Genomic DNA, 23,036 nt, shown 5'->3' with positions numbered 1-23,036 from the left:
GAAGCTGGGTGCCGGGAGTAGGGTTCACATTTGAATTCGAGGTGTGATGTTCGCGGTCCTGCATTTTCCAGAACAGACGATGTCCTGTACTCTGCTGACGGGGTCTCAGGTCGGAGACGTGGTGTCTGCTCAAAGCATGGTCCGGACCAGCAGCACCCGCCTCCCCGGAGCGTGTGAGTAACGTGGAACCTCGGCTCCACCTGACGTGCGGTGAATTCGAATCGGCCTTTCGACAAGACCGCAGGTGATTCGTGCGCACGTTCGGTTCAGGGGCATCTCGAGGCAGCACCTGCTGACTGCCCGGGGCCTTTGCACGCACTGGAGTCTACCGCAGCCCACTGCGGGCTGCTAGGTGGGCAGACAACTTGCAGATGGGAAACTAGGCTCAGAGAGATCACACATGGCTAGCAAGAGCAGACGCTGAGCTCCAAGCCCTCTCCAGGCCCGGTTCCTCAGACTGGGGGCCTGGAGAGGGACCCTGAACCCAGGTCAGTGGGTGAGATGCGGTGCAGGCCTGCCCCTTGAGCTCTCCCAGCTGCGCTCCCTCCGACCCTCAGGCCATCAGGAAAGCTCCGCCTCCTGGGAGGGGCCTTCACCCTGGTCGGGGAGGGGAGGGAGTCTTAAGACCCCTCCTCAGGCTGGGAATCTCAGAAGCTGTAAGCTCTTGGGACCAGTGGTTGTGACCTCTTGTCCTTGTCCCCGTAGGTGTGGGGATGTGACCCCAACATGTGTTTTCTAAGGCTCCTGTAATTCCTGATTGGTTTACCGCCCCCTGGCAGAGCTAGAATCTTCTTTCTTCCACCGGTGGGGCCCAAGAAATGCAGCTGAACCACCTGGAGTGAGCCGCCTGAGCCCTGTCCCTGAAGGCTGAAGACTGTCTCACCTTGAAGTCTCGGTTTGGGGGTAAGGGCGACGGGCTGGGGTGGGCAGGGAGGAGTGGAGGCTGGCAGAGCAGGGTGAGCGGCTGGGACTGGCCTCCAGCTTGCGTGGGAGGGCCTGAGTGATGATAAAGGGGGGGGCAGTTGAGGGCAGAAGGGGTGAGGACCAAGGCCGTGGGGGCAGCACGAGGTAGACCGCGGCATGGGGACATGGGGGCAGATGCGTTGCTCTGACTGGTTTGGGGAGCAAGATGTGTCACAGTTGGGAAGGTGGTGTGAAGATTGCCCCTCCCCCCACCCCACTGCTGCTTGTAGCCATGGAGGGATTCACAGGTGGCAGCCGCCCAGGCCTCCGGGAGAAGCCAGTCCCTGTGGCTGCCAGCCCCACTCTGTCCTCGCTGGGCGCCGTCTTCATCCTCCTGAAATCTGCGCTGGGGGCTGGCCTGCTCAACTTCCCCTGGGCCTTCTACAAGGCGGGTGGGGTGGCCCCCGCCTTGCTGGTGGAGCTGGTAAGCCCCTGCGGAGCATTTTGGGGGGTCTTCTGGGGAGGGAACCAGGCGGGACCCTTCGCATGGCTTCTGGGGTGCTGTCTTAGAAAGCAACACCTTTGAAATTGGCTTTTGGGTCCGTCCCACTGCTTGGGGAGGGGATCATCCCACCGCAGCCCCGGCAGAGGACACCCGTAGGCTGCTGGGAGGGGGAGGTGGAGTCTGTGAGAAGCTGGGTGCTCCCAGGCACCTGCAGCAGTTATCCTGGCAGCTGGCCAGGAAGGTGCAGTCACCTGGCCATTTGACTGCTCTCACCTGCGGGTGGCAGCTTGATAATGAAAGTCGAACCCTGCGTGCAGTCAGATCACGTGGAAGATGCTGTGACCCCCGCCCCACCCCACGCTGCCAGGCCAGGCCCTCTGCCATGTCACAGACATCCAGCCCCAATTCCCTGCTGCAAAGTCCAGGGCTGATCAGTGGTCAGGGAGAAGGGCCGCTGATTAACACAGCTCCATCTTATTGGCAAGGACTGTTGCCCCCGAGCTGATAGCAGCCGCTGAGTGTTGTGGTAAGCTCTTCCACAGACATTATCTTAAGTGCTTTTTTATGGCAGGCAGCTGAGAATGGCCACGGGGCCTTTGATGTCCTTCTGGAAGGTGCTCGGTCCTGCCCTGTGTAGGGCAACCTGTGCCCCCCCCCCCCCCCAGCGCAGTCCAAGTGCCTGTTCTGGTGTGGGCTGGCTACGACCGTGCAGGCTCTGTCCTCCTGGAGCTCGTTCTAACGGCGAGCACAGATAAGATACAAAAAGGCAAATAAGATCATTAGGAGCAGTGGTCGAGCTCGAAGGGTCATGTGACGAGGGTGGGACGACGCAGCACGCGGTGGTCAGAGAAGGCCTCCCTGAGGAGGGGGCCTCGAGCTGAGCCCCAGCGGAAAAGGAAGAGCTTGCCGAGGTGCCTGTGAAGGGAAACCTGCTGCGTTTGGACCCGTGTTGCCGAAAGGCCATCCTTCAGAACGACAAGGAAGAGGCCTGCTGTCCAGCCACGGAGTGAACGATGAAGCAGGTGGTCAGGCACAGACCTGGCCAGTGCCAGGGCAGCCGGCAGGGCTGAGAGGCGGGGGCGTGGGGTCCCCCTCTTCCCCCCCTGTGCCGTCTCCCGGGAGCCTTGCTGAGACGGAGGTGTTGATTCAGCAGGTCTGGGGGGCCTAAGGGCGTGCGTTTCTGGGGAGTTCCCAGGGGACCGGGCTGCTGCCGGCATGGCTCCAGCTTGGTGTAGGATGGCCTAAAGATTGCTCCCTGAGTAGACGGGATGCCAAACATGGGCAAACATGAACTCCCAACAAGGAAAGGAGTGAGGCTGGGGATCGACAGCCCCTAACCCTGTCCCCAGCCAGCAACCTCCCCCACTTCTGGCCAGTGAGCTCATGTCCCCCTTCACAAGCATTTAAACCTCCCACTGGTGCGAGGCTGTAGGTCTCTAATGACCCGTTAGCACTGGAGCTTTCATGAAATTTAATGAACCTAGACCCTCTTTGGGCCTCAGGGAGGCGGGCCTGGGCGCAGGGTAAGGGTTCTGCTGTCTGGCCTCGCAGAGGCTCACGGTCGCTCCTGTGGGCTGCCCTGTCCTGCATGGGTGGCTCTCTACTTGGCAGAGAGGCGTTCACGGGCAGAGGCTCTGACCCCACCACCCCCTTCCTTTTGTCCACAAATACCTCCTGAGAGCCGGCCACGTGCTGGGCATGTTTCTGGAGCTAAATGATACACAGAACAGACAGAGTCCTGGCCTTCCGGGAGCTTAGAGTCTGGTGGGTAAAGAGAGCTGAGAACCCTGGGAGACATGGATACTTGTAAATATCTGTGTCCTCAGGCCGCCAGACCAACCACAGGACCACAGACGGGGTGTTTAAAACAAATTCCTTCTCCGGGTCCCCGGGATGCACAGTCTAGAGCCGGTGTGGGCAGGGCTACACTCCCTCTGGAGGCTCGAGGGGAGGGTCCTTCCTGCCTCTTCCAGTTCTGGGGTGGCCCATGTGTCCCTTGGCACCTGGCCACATCCCTCCAATCTCTGGCCCACCGTCCTATGGCCTTCTCTTCTGAGAGACCCTTGGTTGTGGACTTAGGGCCCCCTTGGACCATCCCGAAGACCCTCATCTGAAGATGCTCAGTTACGCCTGCAAAGGCCCCTTTCGTTTAGTTACACCTGCGTTATTTACGTCTGCAGAGACCGTGGCCGCCAAGTCCCACCCGGCGACAGGCAGAAGTGTGCCCAGGAGAGGCATGGCTCTGGGAGAGCCTGAAACAGCAGGGCTTAGCCCACCTCGGGGGTGGCCTGTCAGGAGGCTTTATGGAGTAGGCGATCTCGGAGAGGACGGGGAAGAGTGGGAGTCCCCCAGGTGAGGGGGCGCCCTGGAGGCAGAGAGGGAGCCGGGCACCGGGACAGTCTGGACGAAGAACTAGTGGCTGGAGAGAGCGTGGGAGTTCCTTCTGATTCTGAGGTTTCACGTTCGTCTTGCGGGGCATACTGCTTGTCCAGTGGCATGAACTGTGTCTGAAGACGGACATTCCAGTTTCCCCCAGGCGTCTTGGCTGTGTCTCCCAACTCTTGCGTTGCTCTCCTCCATGGCAACGTGGTGACCGAGTCCAGCTTGGGGACAGGTAGCCATCGGCCCTCAAGTGTTTAACCACGGAGCGAGCGGGGCTTGCGTGCATCGCTGGGGAAGGGGGCCCAGCAGCACAGCCGCTGTGGAGAACAGTTTGGCAGAATCTACAGTTAGACCTACACGTCCTCTGTGATCCAGCGGTTCTCCTAGGGGTGTGTCCGGGGGAGTGAAAGGTACGTCCTCCAAACGACTGACTCTAGAATGCTCAGCACTTCGTTCCCCGTGGTCTAGGAGGGAGAGCCACCCAGATGCCTGTCATCCGGGGGCTGGAGAAACCAATGGCGGTTCTATCCTGGGGATGGACTAGCACTCCCAAAGTTAGGGACAAAGTGCTGGGGCCCCCAGTAGAGTGGGCCTCATGCATGTTACTCAGGTGGAAGAAGCCAGGAGTGTGAAGAGGTCAGTGCTTTCTTCTGGGGGTGGGGGGGTGGGAGAAACCTTCGGGCCGTGGCAGCGTGTTCTGTCTGCACGCGCGTGGGTGGCACACGTGTGTGTTGTACCTCTTTCCATGATCCGTCCTCCTAACCCGCAACCTGTAGAATCTTAGGGGAGGGATTTAGACTCTGGGTTTCTGATGCCTCCTTTGTCCAACGGGGACAGGATGGTATGCGTCCCAGGTGCACAGACTTACAGCCCAAGAGGCCCCCTTGCTCTGGTAGTTCTCGTCTCGGGGTGGAGGAGGGCTTGGCACACTGGGGAGAGGCCGCGGGGCGGCAGGTGGCTTCTGTGGGTGACAGGCCCAGTGGAGAAAGGGTATCAAAGTTCCAAGGGGCAGCGGGCTTGGGTGGTGAGCTGGGGGTGCCCCATGGTCCCACCCCGCAGGTCTCCTTGGTCTTCCTCATCAGTGGGCTGGTCATCCTGGGCTACGCTGCCTCCATCAGCGGCCAGGCCACCTACCAGGGTGTGGTTGGAGAGCTGTGCGGCCCCATCGTCGGGAAGCTGTGTGAGGCCTGCTTCATCGTCAACCTGCTCATGATCTCTGTGGCCTTCCTCAGGGTGATTGGGGACCAGCTGGAGAAGCGTAAGTGCTGGCTCTGGAGTCGGGGTGGCGGGTTCCCCAGGGGCTTCTGGTTGATAAGTGGGATATGGGTGCAGGGCGGGGCCCTGAGGGGAGCAGCAAAGGCCAAGGCCACCCCTAAGCTCCTCACATCGTGGCAGAGGGAGACCTGGAGTAGTAATTACAGGCATGCTGAGGGTCACGGAAGGAGAGGGGCTGTGCTGGATGTCTCATGGGGACAACCCCATGCCGGGGGGGTGGGGGGAGCCAAGCCAACTGCAAAGAAGCCCCTTTGGAGAGAGAGCCAGTAACACCCTGAATTAGGGGACTTCTGAGACTGAGCCCAGGCCCCCTGGGCCTCTCATCCCCCATTGACGGTTTCCCTGCAAGCATTGTGTTAGCTGCATCCCCCCCACATCGATATGTTCTCTCTTTTTGTTTCACACATCGTACTTCCTAATTTTTCCTGTGATTTCTACTTAACTCATGGGAGGTTTAGAGTCGTGTGGTTCAATTTCCAGTTCCTCAGGAGTTTTCCAGATCCCCTCTTGGTTTCTGCCTTTGTCGTGTCACAGTCGGAGAACACACTGCATGTGGTTTCGGGCTTGGGCGTTGGAGGCTTGTGCTGGGCCCCTACACAGTCTGTCTTGGTGGGCACTCCATGGGCTCTTGAGGGCCATGCATTCTGCAGTTGGGCACTGTGTTTGAGAACTCTGCTCCAGGAGGTCCACGGCTTTGATCAGATCCTCCATAGCCTCGCTGATTTTTTTTTTCTTCAAATCTCGTTATTCTGTCAGTTCCTGAAAGAGGGGTGTTAAAATCAGCTGTGATGGTGGATTCATCTGTTTGCCCTTTTAAATATTTTATTTATGTATTTATGTATGTAGAGAGCATGAGTGGGGGGAGAAGCAGAGAGAGGGGAGAGAGACTCTCAAGCCCAGATCGGGGGGCTCCATCTCACGACCCTGAGATCATGACCTGAGCCAAAATTAGGAGCCGGCACATACCCATGCCCCTATTTGCCCTTTTATTTCTTTTTTTTTTTTTAAAGATTTTATTTATTTATTTGACAGAGATAGAGACAGCCAGCGAGAGAGGGAACACAAGCAGGGGGAGTGGGAGAGGAAGAAGCAGGCTCATAGCGGAAGAGCCTGATGTGGGGCTCGATCCCGTAACGCCAGGATCACGCCCTGAGCCGAAGGCAGATGCTTAACCGCTGTGCCACCCAGGAGCCCCTGCCCTTTTATTTCTGTCCAGTTTTGCCTCCTGGTTTTTGAAGGTCTGTTATCAGGCTCAAGCCCATGAATTGTCCCTATGTTATGAAGTATCCCTTTTTGTTCTGGTAATGCTTTGCCATCAAATCGACCTTCTCAGCTATGAATGTCGCCGCACCGGCCTCCTTAAGATGAGTGTTTGCCGGCCTCTCTCTCCTCCCAGCTCTTCCACTCTGAGCCTAACTGTGCCTTGGGAGTTCCGGATGCATTTCCTGCAGACGGCATGTGGTTGGGTCTTGCTTTTTAGTCATCTTGACGATGTCCGATTTAACTGGAGTGTTGAGATTATTTTTAATTGGAATGTAATTATCAATATGGTTGGATTTCGGTCTCCCATTTGGCCATTGTGTTCGTTCTGTCACTTGAGCCAAAGGTGAGAAGGCCCCTGGTGCTGGGATACTGAAACGCACGACTTCCATGTCTTGGGAAGTACTCGGAGCCCAGAAAGCACGGAGGTTGGTAAATCTGAGCCTCCCGATGGGTAAATGGGCACAAAGGCGCCCTGCCTGCCAGCACCAAGTAGAGGCACGTCTGGTTTCACCTCTGGTTGTCTGGTGTGGTGCCGCGTTGAGAAGGATGTGGAGGCTGCACTCAGGCCCCGGAGCAGGGCAGCCGGAGGGATTAGTGCACTGATCGGGATACAGGCCACCCCAGCCCTGGGTAGATTGACTGGGGTTGAGAGGGCATTGCTTGTGTGTTGGTGGTTAGGTATTTTGAGATGTGTCTCTCTGTAGGCAAGCCCAGGCTTCTTGGGAGGGGGCTGAATAGAGCTTGGGGGTTGCTTGGGGGTGTCATTGCGTGCATTGGGTACAAATGACGGTAAGTGACAGGTGCTGAAAGACCTGGAGGAATATTCTAGAAAACGAGGGTTCAGGAGCCCAGATGTCATAACTGGGTAACTGACTGAGGAGTTCCAGGTATGTGAACAGGGCTTGTGTCCCTTCCCAGGCCCTGTGGCCTCTGGGTGCGTGCATGCCCTTGGCATCTGTGGCCTGGAATGCCTATTTCGCTCTCCTGCCTGGTGCCTGTGTGGAGCGACCTCAAGGTGGGACTCTGCCCTTGCAGTGATTCCGTAGAAACAAGCTATTCTGAGAAGCCATTCATTTCTTGCATGGTTGGCTTTATTGAGCATTTGGTGAGGCACAAAGAAGGGTTGTAGTCCAGCAGAGCAAGCAGCCCCAAGTGGGCCAGGGCTGTAGGGACCTAGGTCCCCCACCCGCCCTCCAGCCCCTTCTAGCCTCAGGCCATCTTGCTGCCCTCTAGCCCACCACCACTGTTGCTCTCCCCTCCCCCATCCATCTTGCCTCTTCTGTCAACTTCAAATTCTCCATCTTACTGTGATGGGTTGAAGAAATGGTCCTGGGTTCTTCGGTGTCCCTCCACTGAGAGGTTGGTGGGTGACGGGGGTGGGGTGGGGGGAGTCTGCGTCCCATCCCCTGTGAATCAGAATGGGTTCCCAGACACCTCGGCCCAGTAGAGTATGGCTGATGTGACGTGGTGCCAGTTGCAGGCCTAACCTTTAAGAGGACAGGCAGTTTCCACCAAGATCTCAGGGAGCCCCCAGCTGCCCGAGCCTAGCCTACTGGAGGGTTCGCGTGGAGAGATCTCAGGGTTGCAGGGAGGGCCCAGTGGAGCCCAGGCGTCCCCACCAGGCACCCAGTGTGGAGCCATCGAGGGTCGAGGGTCGTCCAGCCCAGCCCTCCAGTCAGCCACCTAGCCCCAGATGACCCCAGCTGACCTGCATGCAGCCGACCTGGGCAGCTCAGCCCTGCCCTAATTCTCCTCCTCCGGTTCCTGGTGTGGGAGAAAGTGGTCGCTCTGGGCCACTGTTGGGCTCAGTCTCCCAGTACCAGCGCTGGAAGGCTACTCCAGGCCCCCAGCCCACACACCCACTGGGCTCCTGAGCAAACCAAAACATGTTTACGAGAACTTGAGGGCCCAGGTGCCTTGCGGGCGGGCCATTTTGTCTTTCATTTGTTGCTGGATCCCAGCACTTCACGCAGTGTCTCGCCGGCTCAGGGAACGGCTGGGAATGGATTAGTGCAGCAGGCTTCCTTCCCCCGTGGTGGCCCGTGATGGGGTCCCTGTCCCTTCCCTTCAGGCTCACAGGCAGACTTAGTGCCCGTGGCCAAGCCCGCCCAGACCTGGAGCAGGGAACCCCATGGCTGGAGCCCCGTGGCTGGAGCTGGGGCCGTGGGCAGAGGGCGTGCAGTGCTCTCAGTGGGCCCTGCCCCCGCCCCTCTACCGCCAGTGTGTGACTTCCTGCTGCCCAGCGTCCCGCCGGCCCTGCAGCCCTGGTATGCCGACCAGCGCTTCACCCTGCCCCTGCTCTCCGCACTGGTCATCCTGCCCCTGTCCGTCCCGCGGGAGATCGGGTTCCAGAAATACACGAGGTACGGTCTGTAGACGCTTCCTGGCCGGCATCTGGCGGGGCTTCTCTCTGCCTGGGGTCTCGGGGAGCTGCCAGCCTCAGTCCTCCCATTTGGACAAGAGAAAAAAGCTGAAAGAGTATACAAGTGACAGGTGTGCGTGATGGCAAAGAGAGAGAAATAAGAACACTACCTGTGCGGACGTGCCCTGCTGCCGAGCTTTTGCTCTTTAATCACTATGGACTTCTTACGCACACGCGGGCCTGGGGAGACCCAAAACACACACTCCCGTGTTCATTTTACGGTCTGAGGCTTTGTGTATACTCTTGAAAAAATGAAGTCTGGCAGAAGCGTTCATCCGAGTTTCCAACCTGCCTTTCCCTGTTGTGCGTGACAACAGATGTTTCACTTTGAAACTGGAACAGAGAAGCAGTAGTCTTCCCACTGTCCCCATTGCACAGACAAGGAAATCGAGGCTCAGAGCAGTGAGACCTTTGCCCGACACCTTGCTAGTGTGGGCAGAGCTGGCGCTCAGCCCCCACTCTGCGGTAGCCCGGGCTCTAGCTGGCGGGTCTGGTGGCCGCACCGGGGAGGCCCCCAACGCCACGCTCCATCTGTCAGCATCCTAGGCACCCTGGCCGCCTGCTACCTGGCCCTGGTCATCGTGGTCCAGTACTACCTCGGGCCCCAAGGCCTCGTTCAGGAGACCCGCTCTGCATTGAGGTGAGTTTGAGGGGGGTGGCTCCTCATGGCTCCCGGGGTGCTGTACGGGGATCCTTGGAGGAGGGACACAGAGTCCCAGCACCTCCCTGTGAAATCCTTCACGTGTCTGATGCAACAGAGCCCCACGAAGTGCCCGGTCGTCCTTCAGGCTGAACCCCAGCAAGTAAGGGCCAGGGGCAGATGGAGGGACACACACTCACTAAACGCCCCGCCAGCCTGGGGCTCCGAGGCTGTTGCAGACATCCCCCACAGCACCGAGGTGGCAGAGCTGGCACACGTGCCTGGGCAGAGGGAACGGGAACGCGTGGACGCTGGTGTGGCCCCACGGGCCTGAGCAAGGCCAAGACTGGGGGTGGGGTGGGGGTGTCCTGTGGGGATGCCCCACTGTAGTGAGGACTTTGGTTTCGTTGGGAGGCCCCTGCAGGATTTTGAGCACAGCAGGGCTTGGGATCAGATCTGCTCATGGCGGGACCAGCGCCGTGGGTGTGTGACCAGGTGATAGTCACCAGGGCCCTGTGCCCAGAAGGACCTGCACCTGGTTTAATGTTCTGTTGCCGTCCTGGAATTCTCAGTTGAACGAGGGGCTAACATGTTCATTTTGCACCAGACCACAAATTAATGTGGCCCCTCCTGGCTGGTGGTTTGGAAGAGGAACATCAGAAAGAGAAGAGGCCAGGGCGACTCTGAGCTTTGGGCTTGAACACTGGGAGGGATGCTCTTTCCTGGGATGGATAGGACAAGAGCAGGTGGCTGGGGGAGGAAGTCACGTGGGGACGTGTTAAGTTGGAGGCGGCTTGGAGACCTCTACTGAAGAGGTCAGGTGGCCGCTTGGACCTGTGTGTCTGGAGTTCAGAGAGAGGGGCCCGGACTGGAGAGAGAAATGTCGTTGGTGCCAGCCCAGAGGTGGCATTTAAGTCTGCCAGGCTGGGTAAGACCTGCCCCTGAGCCGGTGGCGCTCAGTCTGGGACCAGGAGGTCAGGGACAGGGGGTGGAGCCTGTGGAAGGAGAGAGAGAAGGCAAAGCAGGAGCATGGGTTTGCCTCCTTGGGGATGCTGCAACACATGTCCCCAGACTGGGTGGCTGAGCCGAGCAGAAGTGCCTCTCAGTGGAGTCTGGAAGTCCAGAGGCCAGGTGTGGCAGGGCCCTGATCCCTTAGCACCTCTAGGGGAGGCTCCTTCCTGACCCTTGCAGCTTCTGGCGGCCCCAGCCGTCTTTGGCATCCCTTTGCGTGTGGGTGACTCCCTCCCATCTCTGGCTCTGTCCTCAGGACCTTCTCCCTGTCTGTGTCGTTTCCCCTTCCTGTAAGGACACCAGTCGTTGAATTAGCATCTACCCTGCTCCAATGTGACCTCATCTGAACTTAACCAATGACATCTACAGAGACCCATTTCTAAGTTAGTCTTTGTTTCGAGGTTCCCAGGGGATGTAAATTGGCGGCGGGGGGGCAGGGAGGGGATAATATTTAACCCAGGATAGAGGAGGCTAGAAGGTGCACCTGAGAAGTCAGTGGACAAAATTTCAAGAAGGCTGGTGTGATTGCCGCCAAATGCTGCTGCTGGGTCACGTGGGACTGAGCCCCCGTGTTGGATTTAGTCATGGAGGCTGCTGGTGGTAGGATGAGCTCCATCAGGGCAGGAAAAGGGGGTGAGGGCCCAGGGGAATTGGGTTCAGGGGAGAGGGAGAGGGGCAGGGAAGAACATTCTTCTGAGGGAGGAGAGGAATAGGCAAGAACTGATGGGGGACCAAGCCAGCAGGTGCTGCTTATGCCTCTATGTCCCCCAAGGTGCTGGAGGCTGGCACCTAGAACTCCTTGTCAAAAAAAAGCTGGGGGACCTCTGGCTGGGGAGCACCGAGTGGGCTGGACCTAAAGGTTCTGCCCTGTGCACACCTCCATCCTCTTAGCGTGGATGGTGGTCAAGACGTCCTTGCACTGCTGGATTTGAGGGGTGCTGCCTGCCCACCCCCCCGCCGCCCCTGGCCTCGATGGGAGCAGGCAGCTCTGCAGGAAGTTGGGAATTCCTTCTAGTCACATCTTGACCAAGTTCTGCCTGCGCAGAGAATGTTGAGTGAACCAATGTCAGGGCAGATACATCTAGAAGGTGTAGCATTTAACATGCCTCCTTTTCCTGGTAATTAAGAACCTGTCTCCTAGTCAGGCTTGGGTACATTTTGCTGGTATTGTTGAAAACTCTTCAAGTTGAGACTGTTTTGAGTTGTACTTCTTGTGATAAGCACCTGTTCGCGCCTCTTCACAGAGCCTCCTCCTGGACCTCCGTCTTTAGTGTCTTCCCGACCATCTGCTTTGGATTCCAGGTAATGTCAGTGAGTGCGTGGAGGCATGTGTTGGTGCAGGCTGACGCCCTGCTCCCTCGGGAGAGTGTGGCCCTGTCAGGCAGGAAGTTAAGGACTCGCCATAGCACAGGACGGGCTGTCTCCTGGAGACCGTGCATGTCGGTGGGCATCTGGGCTCAGTGAGGAGTGCATTGTCATTGAACTCGGGAACCCGCCCCCCCCCAACACCAGCGGCACATTTGTTGGGTGTGGGGTAGATGTGGGGGTCCAGAATTTGTTCCTGCAGGTGGATCCTGCCAGGCGCCTTGGAGAGGAAAGAGCCTGCCTCAGGAGGCTTACAGGCCTGGAGGGCTGGCGGGCATCCAGGTGGCCGTGTGGCGGGGTGCACGGGGCAGAGACAGAATTTCTAACGCGGTGTCATGGAGTAAGGAGGGGTTCTGTGTGTGGAATCTAGCAGAGGGCCTTCAGAGGTAGCCCTGCATGGTTCAGAGACAGCCTTTTCCAAGCACTCATGCCTGAAAGGGACCTTGAAGAACGTGTGGGAGGCGGCCAGGTGAAGGGGAGGGTGGGCAGCTGGAGAGGACGCCCCGGTGAGCCCAGGAGGGCAGAGGGTCTCAGGCGCAGCGGGAGAGTGGCTGGAGCGAGCCAGGCGTCCCGCACAGTGCAGGAGGGGTGCGGTGGAGGGCATGGGCCCCGCTCCCTGCCTTCTGGTCCCTCTCGGGGTCTTCCGATCTCTCAGCAGGTGGCAGCTGACTCCATTCGTTCATTGTTTATTTTAGGAAAGATGTGCCTCCCTCCTAAAAGCAGCCAGCTGCCCACCACCAGCAGCAGCAAAACCGCCCCAAAGTAAAATCTAGTTCACAAGCGCAGGGGGTCCGGGCCCGACAGCAGTGCCTGGTGGCCTGACATTTCTCCTCGCTTTTCTCTCAACCAGCTCCTGCTTCTCTTTTTCATCTTGCATTTTCTTTGAGAACCGTGTTTGGGGAAAAAAAAAAAATCCTGGAACATTTCCATTTATCTTCCTTATAAATCCGCCGATAGATCGCTTCTGGGGCTGAGCAAGCCGCTTGCAGGGATTTCTCACAGTTCTTCCTGTGCACCCAATATTTTGAAAGATCTGAAGCGATGATTTTGCTGTCAGCGGTTTGGCTGGATGTGGTTTGCATCCCTCCCTCCCGTGCTCGGGCACCAGATGGTGTGGCAGGCTTGCGCTGTGGGGGCGGCCTTCCAGATGCTTACGAGGGGTGCCCCCCTCACCTTTGCCTCGGCTCCCTCAACCGGTTCTCCTAGCAACCAGGGCCTGGGCTGCAGTTTCCAGGGACACGGGATGCAGCCATGGGGAACTGGGAGAAGATGTGAACTGCAGGGTGGGGGTGCGGGTGGGGCTGGGGCTCAGGCCCAGGCAGGGCTGCCAGGATCTGGGCCCGGAGCTTCTGGGACCTGGGGGTGGGGGGAGAGCAGCTGTGGGTGAGAGTGGTAGGAGGTAGGGTGAGGGGGGTGGCGGGGTGAGAAGGGGAGGTCCCCTGTGTTCCTCAGGAGCTCTGACCTGGTCAGACAGCTCCCCTCCCGCTACGCTGAGCAATGGGGCTCCTCGTCCACCTCGCACAGAGCCCCAAGGGCCCACGGAGGGGCAGAGGCGGGCTGCAGGCTCTGCTCCCAGCCTCCTCGGAGTGTTCCACTGGACGGATCGAGCACAGCTTGTGAATCCGTTCCTCGGCGGGTTCACGGGTGGCCACTTTCCGCTTCTCCACGGCCGTGTGCTCCTCTGCCTGGCCTTCCGTCACCCGGAGAGCAGAGTGCCAGCACCGTCCCACCCCCATCCTCCACGCTTCCCAGCCACTGTCCCAGCCGAGCAGCCCCACCCTCGGGAGGCATGCTTCAGTTGCCTGCGTGAAACCAGGAGGAACAGGGCCCAGGAGTCTGGGGACAAACTGGAAGGAGGGCCGGGCGGCATCCTATCCTGCCCCTGCCAAGCTGCTCCTGACCGCTGTGCTCAGCGGCTCGTCGAGGCACAGAGCTGCAGCTCTGAGACCCCCCGATCCCCCCACATGGCATCCCGTGGGGTCCCACGGAGCCTCCGGGCTCGGGGCTGGTGTGGACTTGGGAGCAGGGACGGGAAGACGGAAGGCGTGTTAGGGAGGCCCCCCGTCACGGGCACTGGGCCATCCTGGGAAGCATGTGGGATATGCCTCAGAAATGCCATAGGAGTGTAGGAGGCGGGAGCGTCGGTCCTTTGGGTTCCTCCGGTGGAGGTTCCCTGTGAGGGCCAGCCTGCGGCCAGCAGGCTCCTGCAAGGTCAGGGAGGCCCGAGGCAGAAAGCCTAAGACGCTCAGGTGCCCTGAGGCTGGTCTGTTGGGGAAGGTGTGCGTGAGCTCTCCCTGGGCTGGATGCTGCCGCTGCAGCTGGAGTCAGGAGGACCGAGCCTGTGTCCCCTCCTGCCCCTCCTGAGTGCGTGCTCCAGGAGGGTGGGGATCGCGTCCGGCTTGTTTCTGTGGTATCCCAGACTGGCACGAGCGGGGCTGTTAAGCATTTGAGAACTGAGGAGCCGGGCGGGGCTGGGGGAGGCCTCCTGGTTGCTGGGTGGGTTAAGGGGTGGGTAAATGGGTCACCCCCGGAGCATTCTTCAGTTGTGTGCCCGGCTCCATGTTTGGCTTGAGCTCAGAGGCATAAGTGAGGCAGATGTGGTCCTGGCCGTCACGTAGCTAACGGATGTTGAACAAGCAAAGCTGAATGTACTCACGTGGGGGTGGTGGGGGACACAGAGAGGAAGTCGGTCCTGCTGGGGAGAGCTTTCCGAAAGGATGGGTAGGAGCTGGCTGGACCAAGAGAGAATCCCAGGTAGACAACCCAGCATGAGCAAAGGCCCTGAGGCGGCGAGGTGAACTGAGCCCAGCGAGTTAGGGAAGCCTGGAGAGTGGGCAGGAGGAGGTGATCGGCATGTTTGGTTTTGATCAGAAGTGAATAAAGAGGCTGCCGTGTGGTAGGAACCCTGTCCCAGGAACCTGTGACAGTCCTGGAGGCCGTAGGGGGGCGTGGAGATAAAGCAGTGCCTCTCAACCCTGAACTCAAATCAGGGTCTCCTGGGCTGCTCTGAAATGCCACTGCCCAGGACCTGCCCTGACTGAACGAACTCCTTGATGTTGGCTACAGGTGGCTGGCATTTACATCTCGTGATGTCCTAGAGTCCCCGTGAAGTTTATCGATCGCTGGTACACGTACTCTCACGTGACCCTCAGCTCAGGCAGGATCTAGAACATTGCCGATCCCCCGAAAAGCCCCCTTGTGACCTTTCCCATTCAGCAGCACCTTCCACCCGTTGTTCCTTTCGTCACCGTAAGTGGTGGTCCTCAACGAGGAGCAGTTCTGTCCCCCAGAGCCCATGTGGCAACACCCACAGACCTTTCTGGTTGTCAGAGCTGGGGGGGGGTGTTCCTGGCATCCAGGGGGTTGGGCCGGGAGCTCTGCCCAGCATCCTGCAGGGCACAGGGCCGCCCCCAGATGTCAGCGGTGCTGCCGTCGAGAACCCTCGTCCTGGCGAGTTCAGCTTGTAACTGGAAGTTCACATCCGTGGGAACACGCTTTCTCGTCTTGCGCGGTGCCACAGCTGTGAGGCTGTCCCGTGTGCAGGCTGCGGTTGTGTGCGTCCTTGTCGGTGCTGCGTGACATCCCACATGTGACTCTCTGCTCATTTCCTTCCACCTTCGACCCCGGGAGTCGGGTGGCTCCCCTGCCTGCCAGCCCGTCCCCCTGAGCTCCACCCCTGCCTTCCAGTGTCACGAAGCCGCAGTGTCCATCTACCGCAGCCTGCGCAACCAGAGCCTCTCCCACTGGGCTCTGATCTCCGTGCTGGCCCTGCTGGCCTGCTGCCTCATCTACTCGCTGACAGGTACGGTCCGCCGGGGCACCACGGAGCTGGGTGGGGAGCGCAAGAGACCCCAAATGACGTGAGCTTCCAGAGTCCTTCCCATGTGCCCAGCAGTGTGGGAGCCTTCGCCCACTTAACCCTAACCCCTTAGGGAAGTCCCCATTTCCTCGATGAGGGAACTGAGGCTCAGAGGGCTTCCAAGGCTTGTCCAGGGTCTCCCGAAGAGACGTGCAGAGCTGAGACCCAGACCCTGGCCTGCTGTCCCCAAAGGCCCTGCTTTTACATGCTGCCCCATATCCTGCTGGCAGACAGGAACCGTGATGGTGGTCATGCCAGTGTTACAGCTGGGGAGCAGTGTACCACGTGCTCTTGTGGGTTTGACGGCTCTGGGTGCTCTCAGACCTGCGCTGTATGCTGAAGCATCTCCAAAGGTGACAGAAGTGTGGCTCAGAGAGGGCTGTGACATGCCCAAGGTCACACAGCACGGCCCAGGTCTCAGGCTCAGGCTGACTTCTGGCCAGCTGCGTTCCTCCAGCCGTGAGGCCCTTTCTTCCATCCAGCTTTGGAGCCCTGAGTTGGGAAGCCCGTGGGCTGCCGCGAATGTCTCAGGCTCCTGGAGCTATCATGGTCATCTGAGAAACTTGCTGACCCTTCCCCGGGGGGGGGGGTCCCTGTCAGTCAGTGGCCCTTGTCAGAGGGCCATGACCTGGTGATGGAGAGTCACCTCCAGGGCCAGCACTTTCATGGGACCTTCTGGAAGGGGCCCAGAGAGAAGGCAAAATGAGGCATGGCTCTTGGCCTGAGATGAACAGAGTCGGGACAGGGCAGGTGACCAGGGTGGGGGGTGGAGCAGGAGTCTGGTGCCCTGGTCCTGCTGTCACTAGCTGTGTGAATCCGGCACCAATTGACGCCCTGGGTTAGGAAAATGGGTGCACGGGCAGGAGCGGGACAGACGGGGCATGAAGGTGTCATTGCGGTTCTGAGTGCTGGCTGCTTCCATGAGCCCCTCACACCGGCACTGGGAGCTGAGAAAAGAAACAGCGGTTTGGCCAGCTGGGGTTTTGAGTCAAAAGGGCAGAGTATCATGTCGGCTGAGGATAGGAAAGCCTTGGGAAATCACAGAACGGAGAACCCTTCTAGAACTTTCTGCTCCCAGGGAGAACCTTCGGGGTGGTAGGAGCTGGGTGCTGTCAATGTGTCTGAGTGGAGGGGGTGGGGATGTGATGTTAAAAAAAAATTTTTTTTTTCTGCATATAGGGGAGGCACGATGTTCCGTTAGTGTCAGGCATGCAGCAGAGTGGTTGGGCCCCTGTGTTAGGCCGTGCTCATGGCAAGTCCGCGTCCACACTGCGCTACTACAGTGCTGTTGACCGCGTGCCCTGTGCTGCACCTTCCATCCCGGGAGTCTCTGCCAGCGGCACGGCATCTTCCTAATCAGCTCTCTGGGCTTCCCCGTCTCGGCCTCCCAGGGGTTTATGGCTTCCTGACCTTCGGGACAGAAGTTTCTGCCGACATCTTAATGTCCTACCCAGGCAACGATGTGGTCATTATCGTGGCCCGGGCTCTCTTCGGGGTCTCCATCGTGACCGTCTACCCCATCGCGCTCTTCCTGGGGAGGTGAGGCCCGGCCCGCAGGGGCTCTGCTCGGCACCGGGCACTGACCTCCATCACAGTTCAGGGCACGCCGGGTGCGGTGCAGGCTCCTGCGTTGGGGGATCTGCCGTAGAGATCACGGAAGCAGGGAGCTGAGGTGGTTTGGCCAGAGTGGTCCAGCTAGCGAGGGTCAGGACTGGAGCCTGGCTCCCCAGGCCGCCCAGGACTGCACCCCGCGGGGCCCTTCTCTGTCGGCCCTGCTGCGGACTCAGTCATGTGAGGGTTGGCGCGGTCCTGGGGGAACAGCGACTGGCGAGGAACCGGGGCCCTGCAGGGCATGCAGGGCAATTGGAAGGGCGTCCGGGGGGCCCCGTTGGGGGGGCAGGCGCGGGGCTGGAGCCGCCTGCGCTGGTGTGGCCTCCAGGTCGGTGATGCAGGATTTCTGGAGGAGGAGCTGCTGCCGGGCAGGCGGGCGCGGGGCCCTGGCGGAGCCCTCGGGGCCGTGGGTCCGGGGGCTGCTGACCGTGCTGTGGGTGGCCGTGACGCTGGCCATGGCCCTGTTCCTGCCCGACCTCAGCGAGATCATCGGCATCATCGGGGGCATCAGTTCCTTCTTCATCTTCATCTTCCCAGGTGAGGCACCTGCCCCGCTCTGTGCTGGAGCTCAAGGTCTGGAGGGGGGCCCTGCAGAGGTAGGATGGCCCCCAGCCCCGTTCACTGAGCCAGACACGGGCTGGGGACCGTGTACTCCTTGAGTGAAACATCTCCGCGGCCATCGATGGACGCGCCTGCTGGGAGTGATGTCGTTCCATCCTGCCGGCGAGACCGAGGCCCGGAGGCCTCCCGGGAGGCACTGCAGGGCTGCGTCACCCTCGACGCTGCCCACTCTCCCCTTGCTGCCACTCACCATGAGATTTCCTCATATTTTAAAAAAGTTTCCAGTTACACGACATTTGCATGGTTCCAAGGTATCCCGCGAGTATCTTCTTCTGACCTTGTTTCCTTACCTGGGAGGCAAACACGGTTTCTTACAAAACTTCCCTGGTGTGAGTGAGTGAAGTTCTGGTCAGGGCGGCCTGGGAAGCCCAGGGAGGGCCCTCCCAGAGATGCAGCCGTGCCGGGCCCCTGCTGGTGCTCAGGGCAGGAACCCCAGAGCCGTCTGCCTCTGGCTCTGGGAAGCGCTCTCAGAGTGAGTGCCGCGGTCACGTGGCCGCCGTCCCTGGCTGTGGGCCGCTCCAGGTCTGCTGGCCTCCCCGGTGCTCACTTGGAGTCTGAGACATCCGGTCTGCCGGGTTCGGTGCCCTTGTCCTCGGTGTGCCTTTTAGTTCCAGCTGTCTTCCGTTTTCTGGGAACGACCAGCCAGGGTGGGTTCACTGGGGGAGATGCCGTGGGCGCTTCAGGCAGAACTGTCTGGTTTCAGATCCCAGGAGAATTCTTAGAAAGAAAAAAGAAAAATCAGACTGGCAGCTGCCTGCTGTTGAAAGCACCCCTGGCGTCCGGCCCAGAGTGTGGCCCTTGACGGGTCATCCCAGAGAGCCTGGCTCGGGGGCCGTGCTGTCCCTGCCATCTGAAAGAGATGCTCAGAGGGGCCAAGATGTGAGGGCGACGTGGAGCCGGGCCCCCACAGCCAGGCCCTCAGCCAGCTCGCCATGCCAGGAGCAGAGGGAGCTGGGGGGGGCCACGTTGGGAAAAGGCCTTGCTGGCCTCTCGGGTCCTTGGGGATGGCTGGGTGCCGACTGAGTTCTCTCGAGCCCAGGGTTGCTCTGGGTTCAACCGTGAAGAGCTGCAGTGGCCCTGTGTCTCCTTTGCAGGCCTGTGTCTCGTCTGTGCTGTCAGCGTCGAACCCATGGCTCCACATGTCAAGTAAGTGCCCCAAGCAAGGGTGGCAGTGTGGGCACTTGAGGCCTCCGAGCGAGCAGAATGGGAACGTGGCAGTGACCGGGGAGATCCCATTGTCCTGCAGATGAGAAAACTGCTGGCCGTGGGACTCGGCCTTATCCACACAGCGAGCGTGTCTGTGCCAGGAGCCGAAGCCCAGCCTGTGACGCTGGGGCCCACGTGTTAGCAGTCTCTGCACGGCCCTCCCTCCCACTCAGAGGGTAATTGTCCGTGCTCAGAGTTGTATGTGGACTTAGCGGGTCCCTAGCCGTGCATGCTTTCCAATCCTGCACTCAGACCCCAGGCAGCATGGAGCACAGGCGGGGCGTGTTGCACAGAACCCTGCCTTCTGGAGGCCATGGGACAGTAGGGTAGCACGTTCCCTCAGCAAGGTGTCTGGTGTCTGGACACCTCCCCAGTGCCAGGCCCTGGCCCAGCTCCCTACGATACCGGGCTATCCATCCTGCAGACAAGGGGATAGAAACTTCCCCACGGGCATATGGCAAGTCAGGACAGAGCTGGGACTGCAGTCGGGCTGACCTGGTCCAGGCCTCACGCTTGCCTCCTCCCTGCTCCCGCGGTGGGGTAGGCAAGAGAATGTGGGATATCCCTTTTTCCAGGAGATGGCCCTTCTGCAGCGCAGCCTGTGGTATGACTGGGACCTTGTCCTTTGCCTTTGAGGGGCCCAGGCTGTCCACATGAGAAAGAGAACGCACACAGTGGATGCACCATCCCTCAGAGCCTCTGTGGCTCTTACCCCCTTCTCACAGGCGTGCACACAGGCCGAGGCTTGCAGAGGGCTGTGTTAGGTTTGCTGGGGCACTTGCTGCAACAGAAGTCTGTTGTCTGCCATCTCTGGGGGCCCGAAGTCCACAGTCAAGCTGCGGGCAGGGCCAGGCTCCCTCTGAAGGCTCTAGAGCCTCTTCTGTTCCTTGCCATCTCCTGCCATCGCCCGGTGGCTCCAGGTGTCCCTGGCTTGTGGCTGCATCACCCCAAGCCCTGCCTCTAGCCTCACACGGCCTCTCAGTGTGCCTCTTTCTCATAAGGACACCTGTTACTGGGTTGAGGGCCCAGCCCCCATCTAGGATGACCTCCTCTCCACATTTTTAACTTCATTATATTTGCAAAGACCCTATTTCCAAATAAGGTCGTGTTCACAGGTTCGGGGTGGACGTGAATTCTGGGGACCACCATTCAGCCTGGGGCAGATGCTCTTAAGCTGTGGCCGCCATGGGCTTGGGTCCCACCCACGGGCCCGTGCCTCTGTCTTCCCTTGCCTCCAGCCTCCTCAAGCCCAGGCTTAGGGGGCGAGGCTCTGTCCCCTTCTGGGTGGAGAAGAGCTTTTCTGGCTGTGTCTGAACCTGACCTGGGCTGGGGGCTGGCCCCGATTGTCTGGGACCCCTGCATGGCTCTTGCCCTCAGCAGGCCTTGAGGTCCTGCTGCTGCTGTTTCAGGCCTTGATCCAAGCTCACAGCAGTTTTCACTGGTGGGCTTTGAAGATATTTTTAATTCTAGCGCTGCTGTAGGGCCTTCTGATGGCTCAGAGCTGCTCGAGGAGCCTGCAGGCCCCGGGCTCGCTGACCATATTCTGCTTCCGACACGGGGGCATCCATGACTCCGCTTGGCTAGACAGTCCTAACATGACAGCGGGTCCCTGGGGCCTTTGTTAATGCGGCCAGCAATGTCTTTGGCAGCCCTGCCATTGGTGGGAATCCTGTCTTCTCGTCTGTGCGGTGTCGGATGGTGCAGCATGAAGCTCGCGATGTGTCCTCAGTGGCCGCCGGGGCCGACCACCTCTGTCTCCCGCACCTTCTTGCCCCACCCACTGTCCCGATCGCGGGTGACTTTGAGCTCTCTTCTTCCTCATTTTCGGGGGGGCTTCATCTCCCCTCCCCTTGCCCCCAAAGGGAAAAGAGTGGAAAGGTGTTTCCCTCTCATGTTTCTTGGCTTTGATAAAGCATTAGGGAGGAATGGAGTCCTCAATTAACAGTTTCAGGGTGAGGTTTTAATTGCCTGGGGCCATTATCCCCCGTTGCCTTGGAAACCCATCCCTATAGGTGAGGGAGAGTACTATAGATTTTTTTTATAAATTGGTGACTCCGCTGGCTTCCTGTGATAAGCTTTGTCATGTGCTTGGCTCGTCTGCGCAGAAGTCCAGAGAGGAGCCTGTTGATGTGTGTGTCTTGCCTGGCAGGTGCTGCTTGGAGGCGTGGGGAGTGCTCTCCGTGCTCGTGGGCACCTTCATCTTCGGGCAGAGCACGGTGGCTGCAGCCTTGGAGCTCTTCTGAGCGGGAGGGGGTCGGCCCGGCTGCTGCCGCCTGCATCCCGCTGTGAGACCTGTCCTTCTATCATAAAGATCCACAGAAACAGATCCGTCCTGCCTTCTGAGGCTGCTCATTTGGGCTTCTGCGGGTTCCGAGGGTTTCGGTGCCGTGCTGAGGAGGGTGTTTCGGCGTTCTGGGGGTCCCCTAACAGAAGCCACCTGCTGGGGGGCCTCAAACAGCAGCAGTTTATCCGTCCCAGTCCCGGAGGCAGGAGTCTGAGATGGAGGCATGGGCAGGGCCGCGCTCCCTCTGAAGGCTCTCGGGGCGGGCCCTCCTGTCCCCTCCAGCCGTTGGTGTTGCTGCCCCTCCTTGGCGTCTCTTAGCCTATAGATGCACCCCTCCGGCCTCTGCTCCCCCGCCCCACCCACGGCTGTCCGCGCTGTGTGTCCGCCCGGATCTCCCTCCTCTTACGGGGCTATCAGTCGGATCAGGGTCACTTAGTCTAGGATGACCTTCTCTTAGGGACTGCAAAGATCCTCTTTCCAAATGAGGTCACAGTCATAGATTCCAGGAGCTGGGACTTCAACTTAGTATCTCCAGGGGATACAGTTTGTAACACAAGTAGGGGCTGAGGCCCAGGGAGCTCCACTTTGGCCCATACTCCGATGGGATGACCCCAAAGAGAGCCCCCCTTTCCCTTCAGGCTGGACCTGAAGAGCCTGGGAGCCCAGTGGACTGTGGGCTCTGTACTTCCCTCCTGACCCCAGCCAATCCTGGGGTGAGGGGTCACACCTGCAGCTGAGGGCGAGGGACTGGGAATTGGCCCCGGGGCCAGGGTAGGGGAAAGGAGGCGGGTGGGGAGAGGTTGGAGAGAGAGGCAGCCAGAGGCCCAGCTGCTGCTGCGTCACTGTGTTGGCTGGCACTGACCCTGCACGGGACCTGGGATGTCCTGGATGTCACTGGATCCGGGCCACTCTTCCTCTGCCTTGGGACGTCTGCTGGAAGCCAGCAGTGCCAGAGCCGGGAGGGGCTGACGTGTGAGGACAGCTCCCTCAGGGTAGGCGGTGGACTGGGCTCTGTTGGTGTTGCTGAGTAATGTGTGCCTGACTGTGTGAGGGTAGTGGTGATACAACTGGGTTTTTTTGCTTTTTTTCCAGCCTGTCCACTTGCATTAATTTTTTTTGAGATATAATTCACATTCTGTGATAGTTCAGCCTTACAAAGCATACAGTTCAGTGGGTGTTGATGCCCAGAGTCGTAGCGCTGTTGCCGACATCGGATTCCGGTGTTTTTTTGTCCCTCCAGAGAAACCTGCACCCATCCGCAGTCACTGCCCGGCCCCGGGAACTAGGAGTCGGCCGTCTCCATGGACACTCCGTACGAACGGCCTTCGTGTCTGCCTCCTTTGACTTGGCATGTTTTCAAATTCATCCATTTACAGGTGAGGCACTGAGGCTCGGAAAAGTCCAGGCTGCCCGTCCTGTGAGGTACAAAGCTGGGGTCAGGACTGATTTGGGGCTAGATTCCGTTGTCCATTTTCCTTCCAGCACACGTTCCGAGTCCCCAAGGGGCTGGGACCTGGTCTGCCCAACCCCGGGGACAGGGATGGACCCTGGCTGTGGGTGTAGACTCTGACCCAGTGAGGGGAGAGTCTCCTCCAAGTGCCCTCTGGCCAGCTCCATACCTTGCCACACCCTGTGTCCGGTGGCCACAGCGTCCCCCTGGACAAGGGCCTCAGAGCCAGGCCGTGGGCT

General features: G+C 59.5%; 1 protein-coding gene across 1 annotated transcript; it reads left to right on the top strand.

Moving 5' to 3' along the window:
• Nucleotides 1-1,195: 1,195 nt before the first annotated feature.
• On the top strand, nt 1,196-21,306 carry SLC38A8 (solute carrier family 38 member 8). The gene is made up of 10 exons (XM_026493691.2): nt 1,196-1,387; nt 4,850-5,048; nt 8,550-8,691; nt 9,289-9,390; nt 11,646-11,703; nt 15,454-15,568; nt 17,017-17,164; nt 17,565-17,773; nt 18,952-19,003; nt 21,213-21,306. Exons 1-10 carry the CDS (start codon nt 1,196-1,198, stop codon nt 21,304-21,306), a joined length of 1,311 nt encoding a protein of 436 aa, XP_026349476.2.
• The last annotated feature ends 1,730 nt before the right edge of the window (nt 21,307-23,036 follow it).

Source organism: Ursus arctos, unplaced genomic scaffold, assembly GCF_023065955.2.
Source record: "Ursus arctos isolate Adak ecotype North America unplaced genomic scaffold, UrsArc2.0 scaffold_19, whole genome shotgun sequence".
In the NCBI taxonomy this organism is placed as follows: Eukaryota; Metazoa; Chordata; class Mammalia; order Carnivora; family Ursidae; genus Ursus; species Ursus arctos.
Note: the sequence above shows the minus strand (reverse complement) of the source record. Positions and strands in the feature narration are given on the sequence as shown.

Coding starts and splice junctions, on each gene's coding strand:
- SLC38A8 (XM_026493691.2), top strand. CDS start 1,196: ATGGAGGGATTCACAGGTGGCAGCCGCCCAGGCCTCCGGGAGAAGCCA. Junction 5,049..8,549: donor TGGGGACCAGCTGGAGAAGC/GTAAGTGCTGGC, acceptor CTCTACCGCCAG/TGTGTGACTTCCTGCTGCCC. Junction 11,704..15,453: donor CCATCTGCTTTGGATTCCAG/GTAATGTCAGTG, acceptor CCTGCCTTCCAG/TGTCACGAAGCCGCAGTGTC.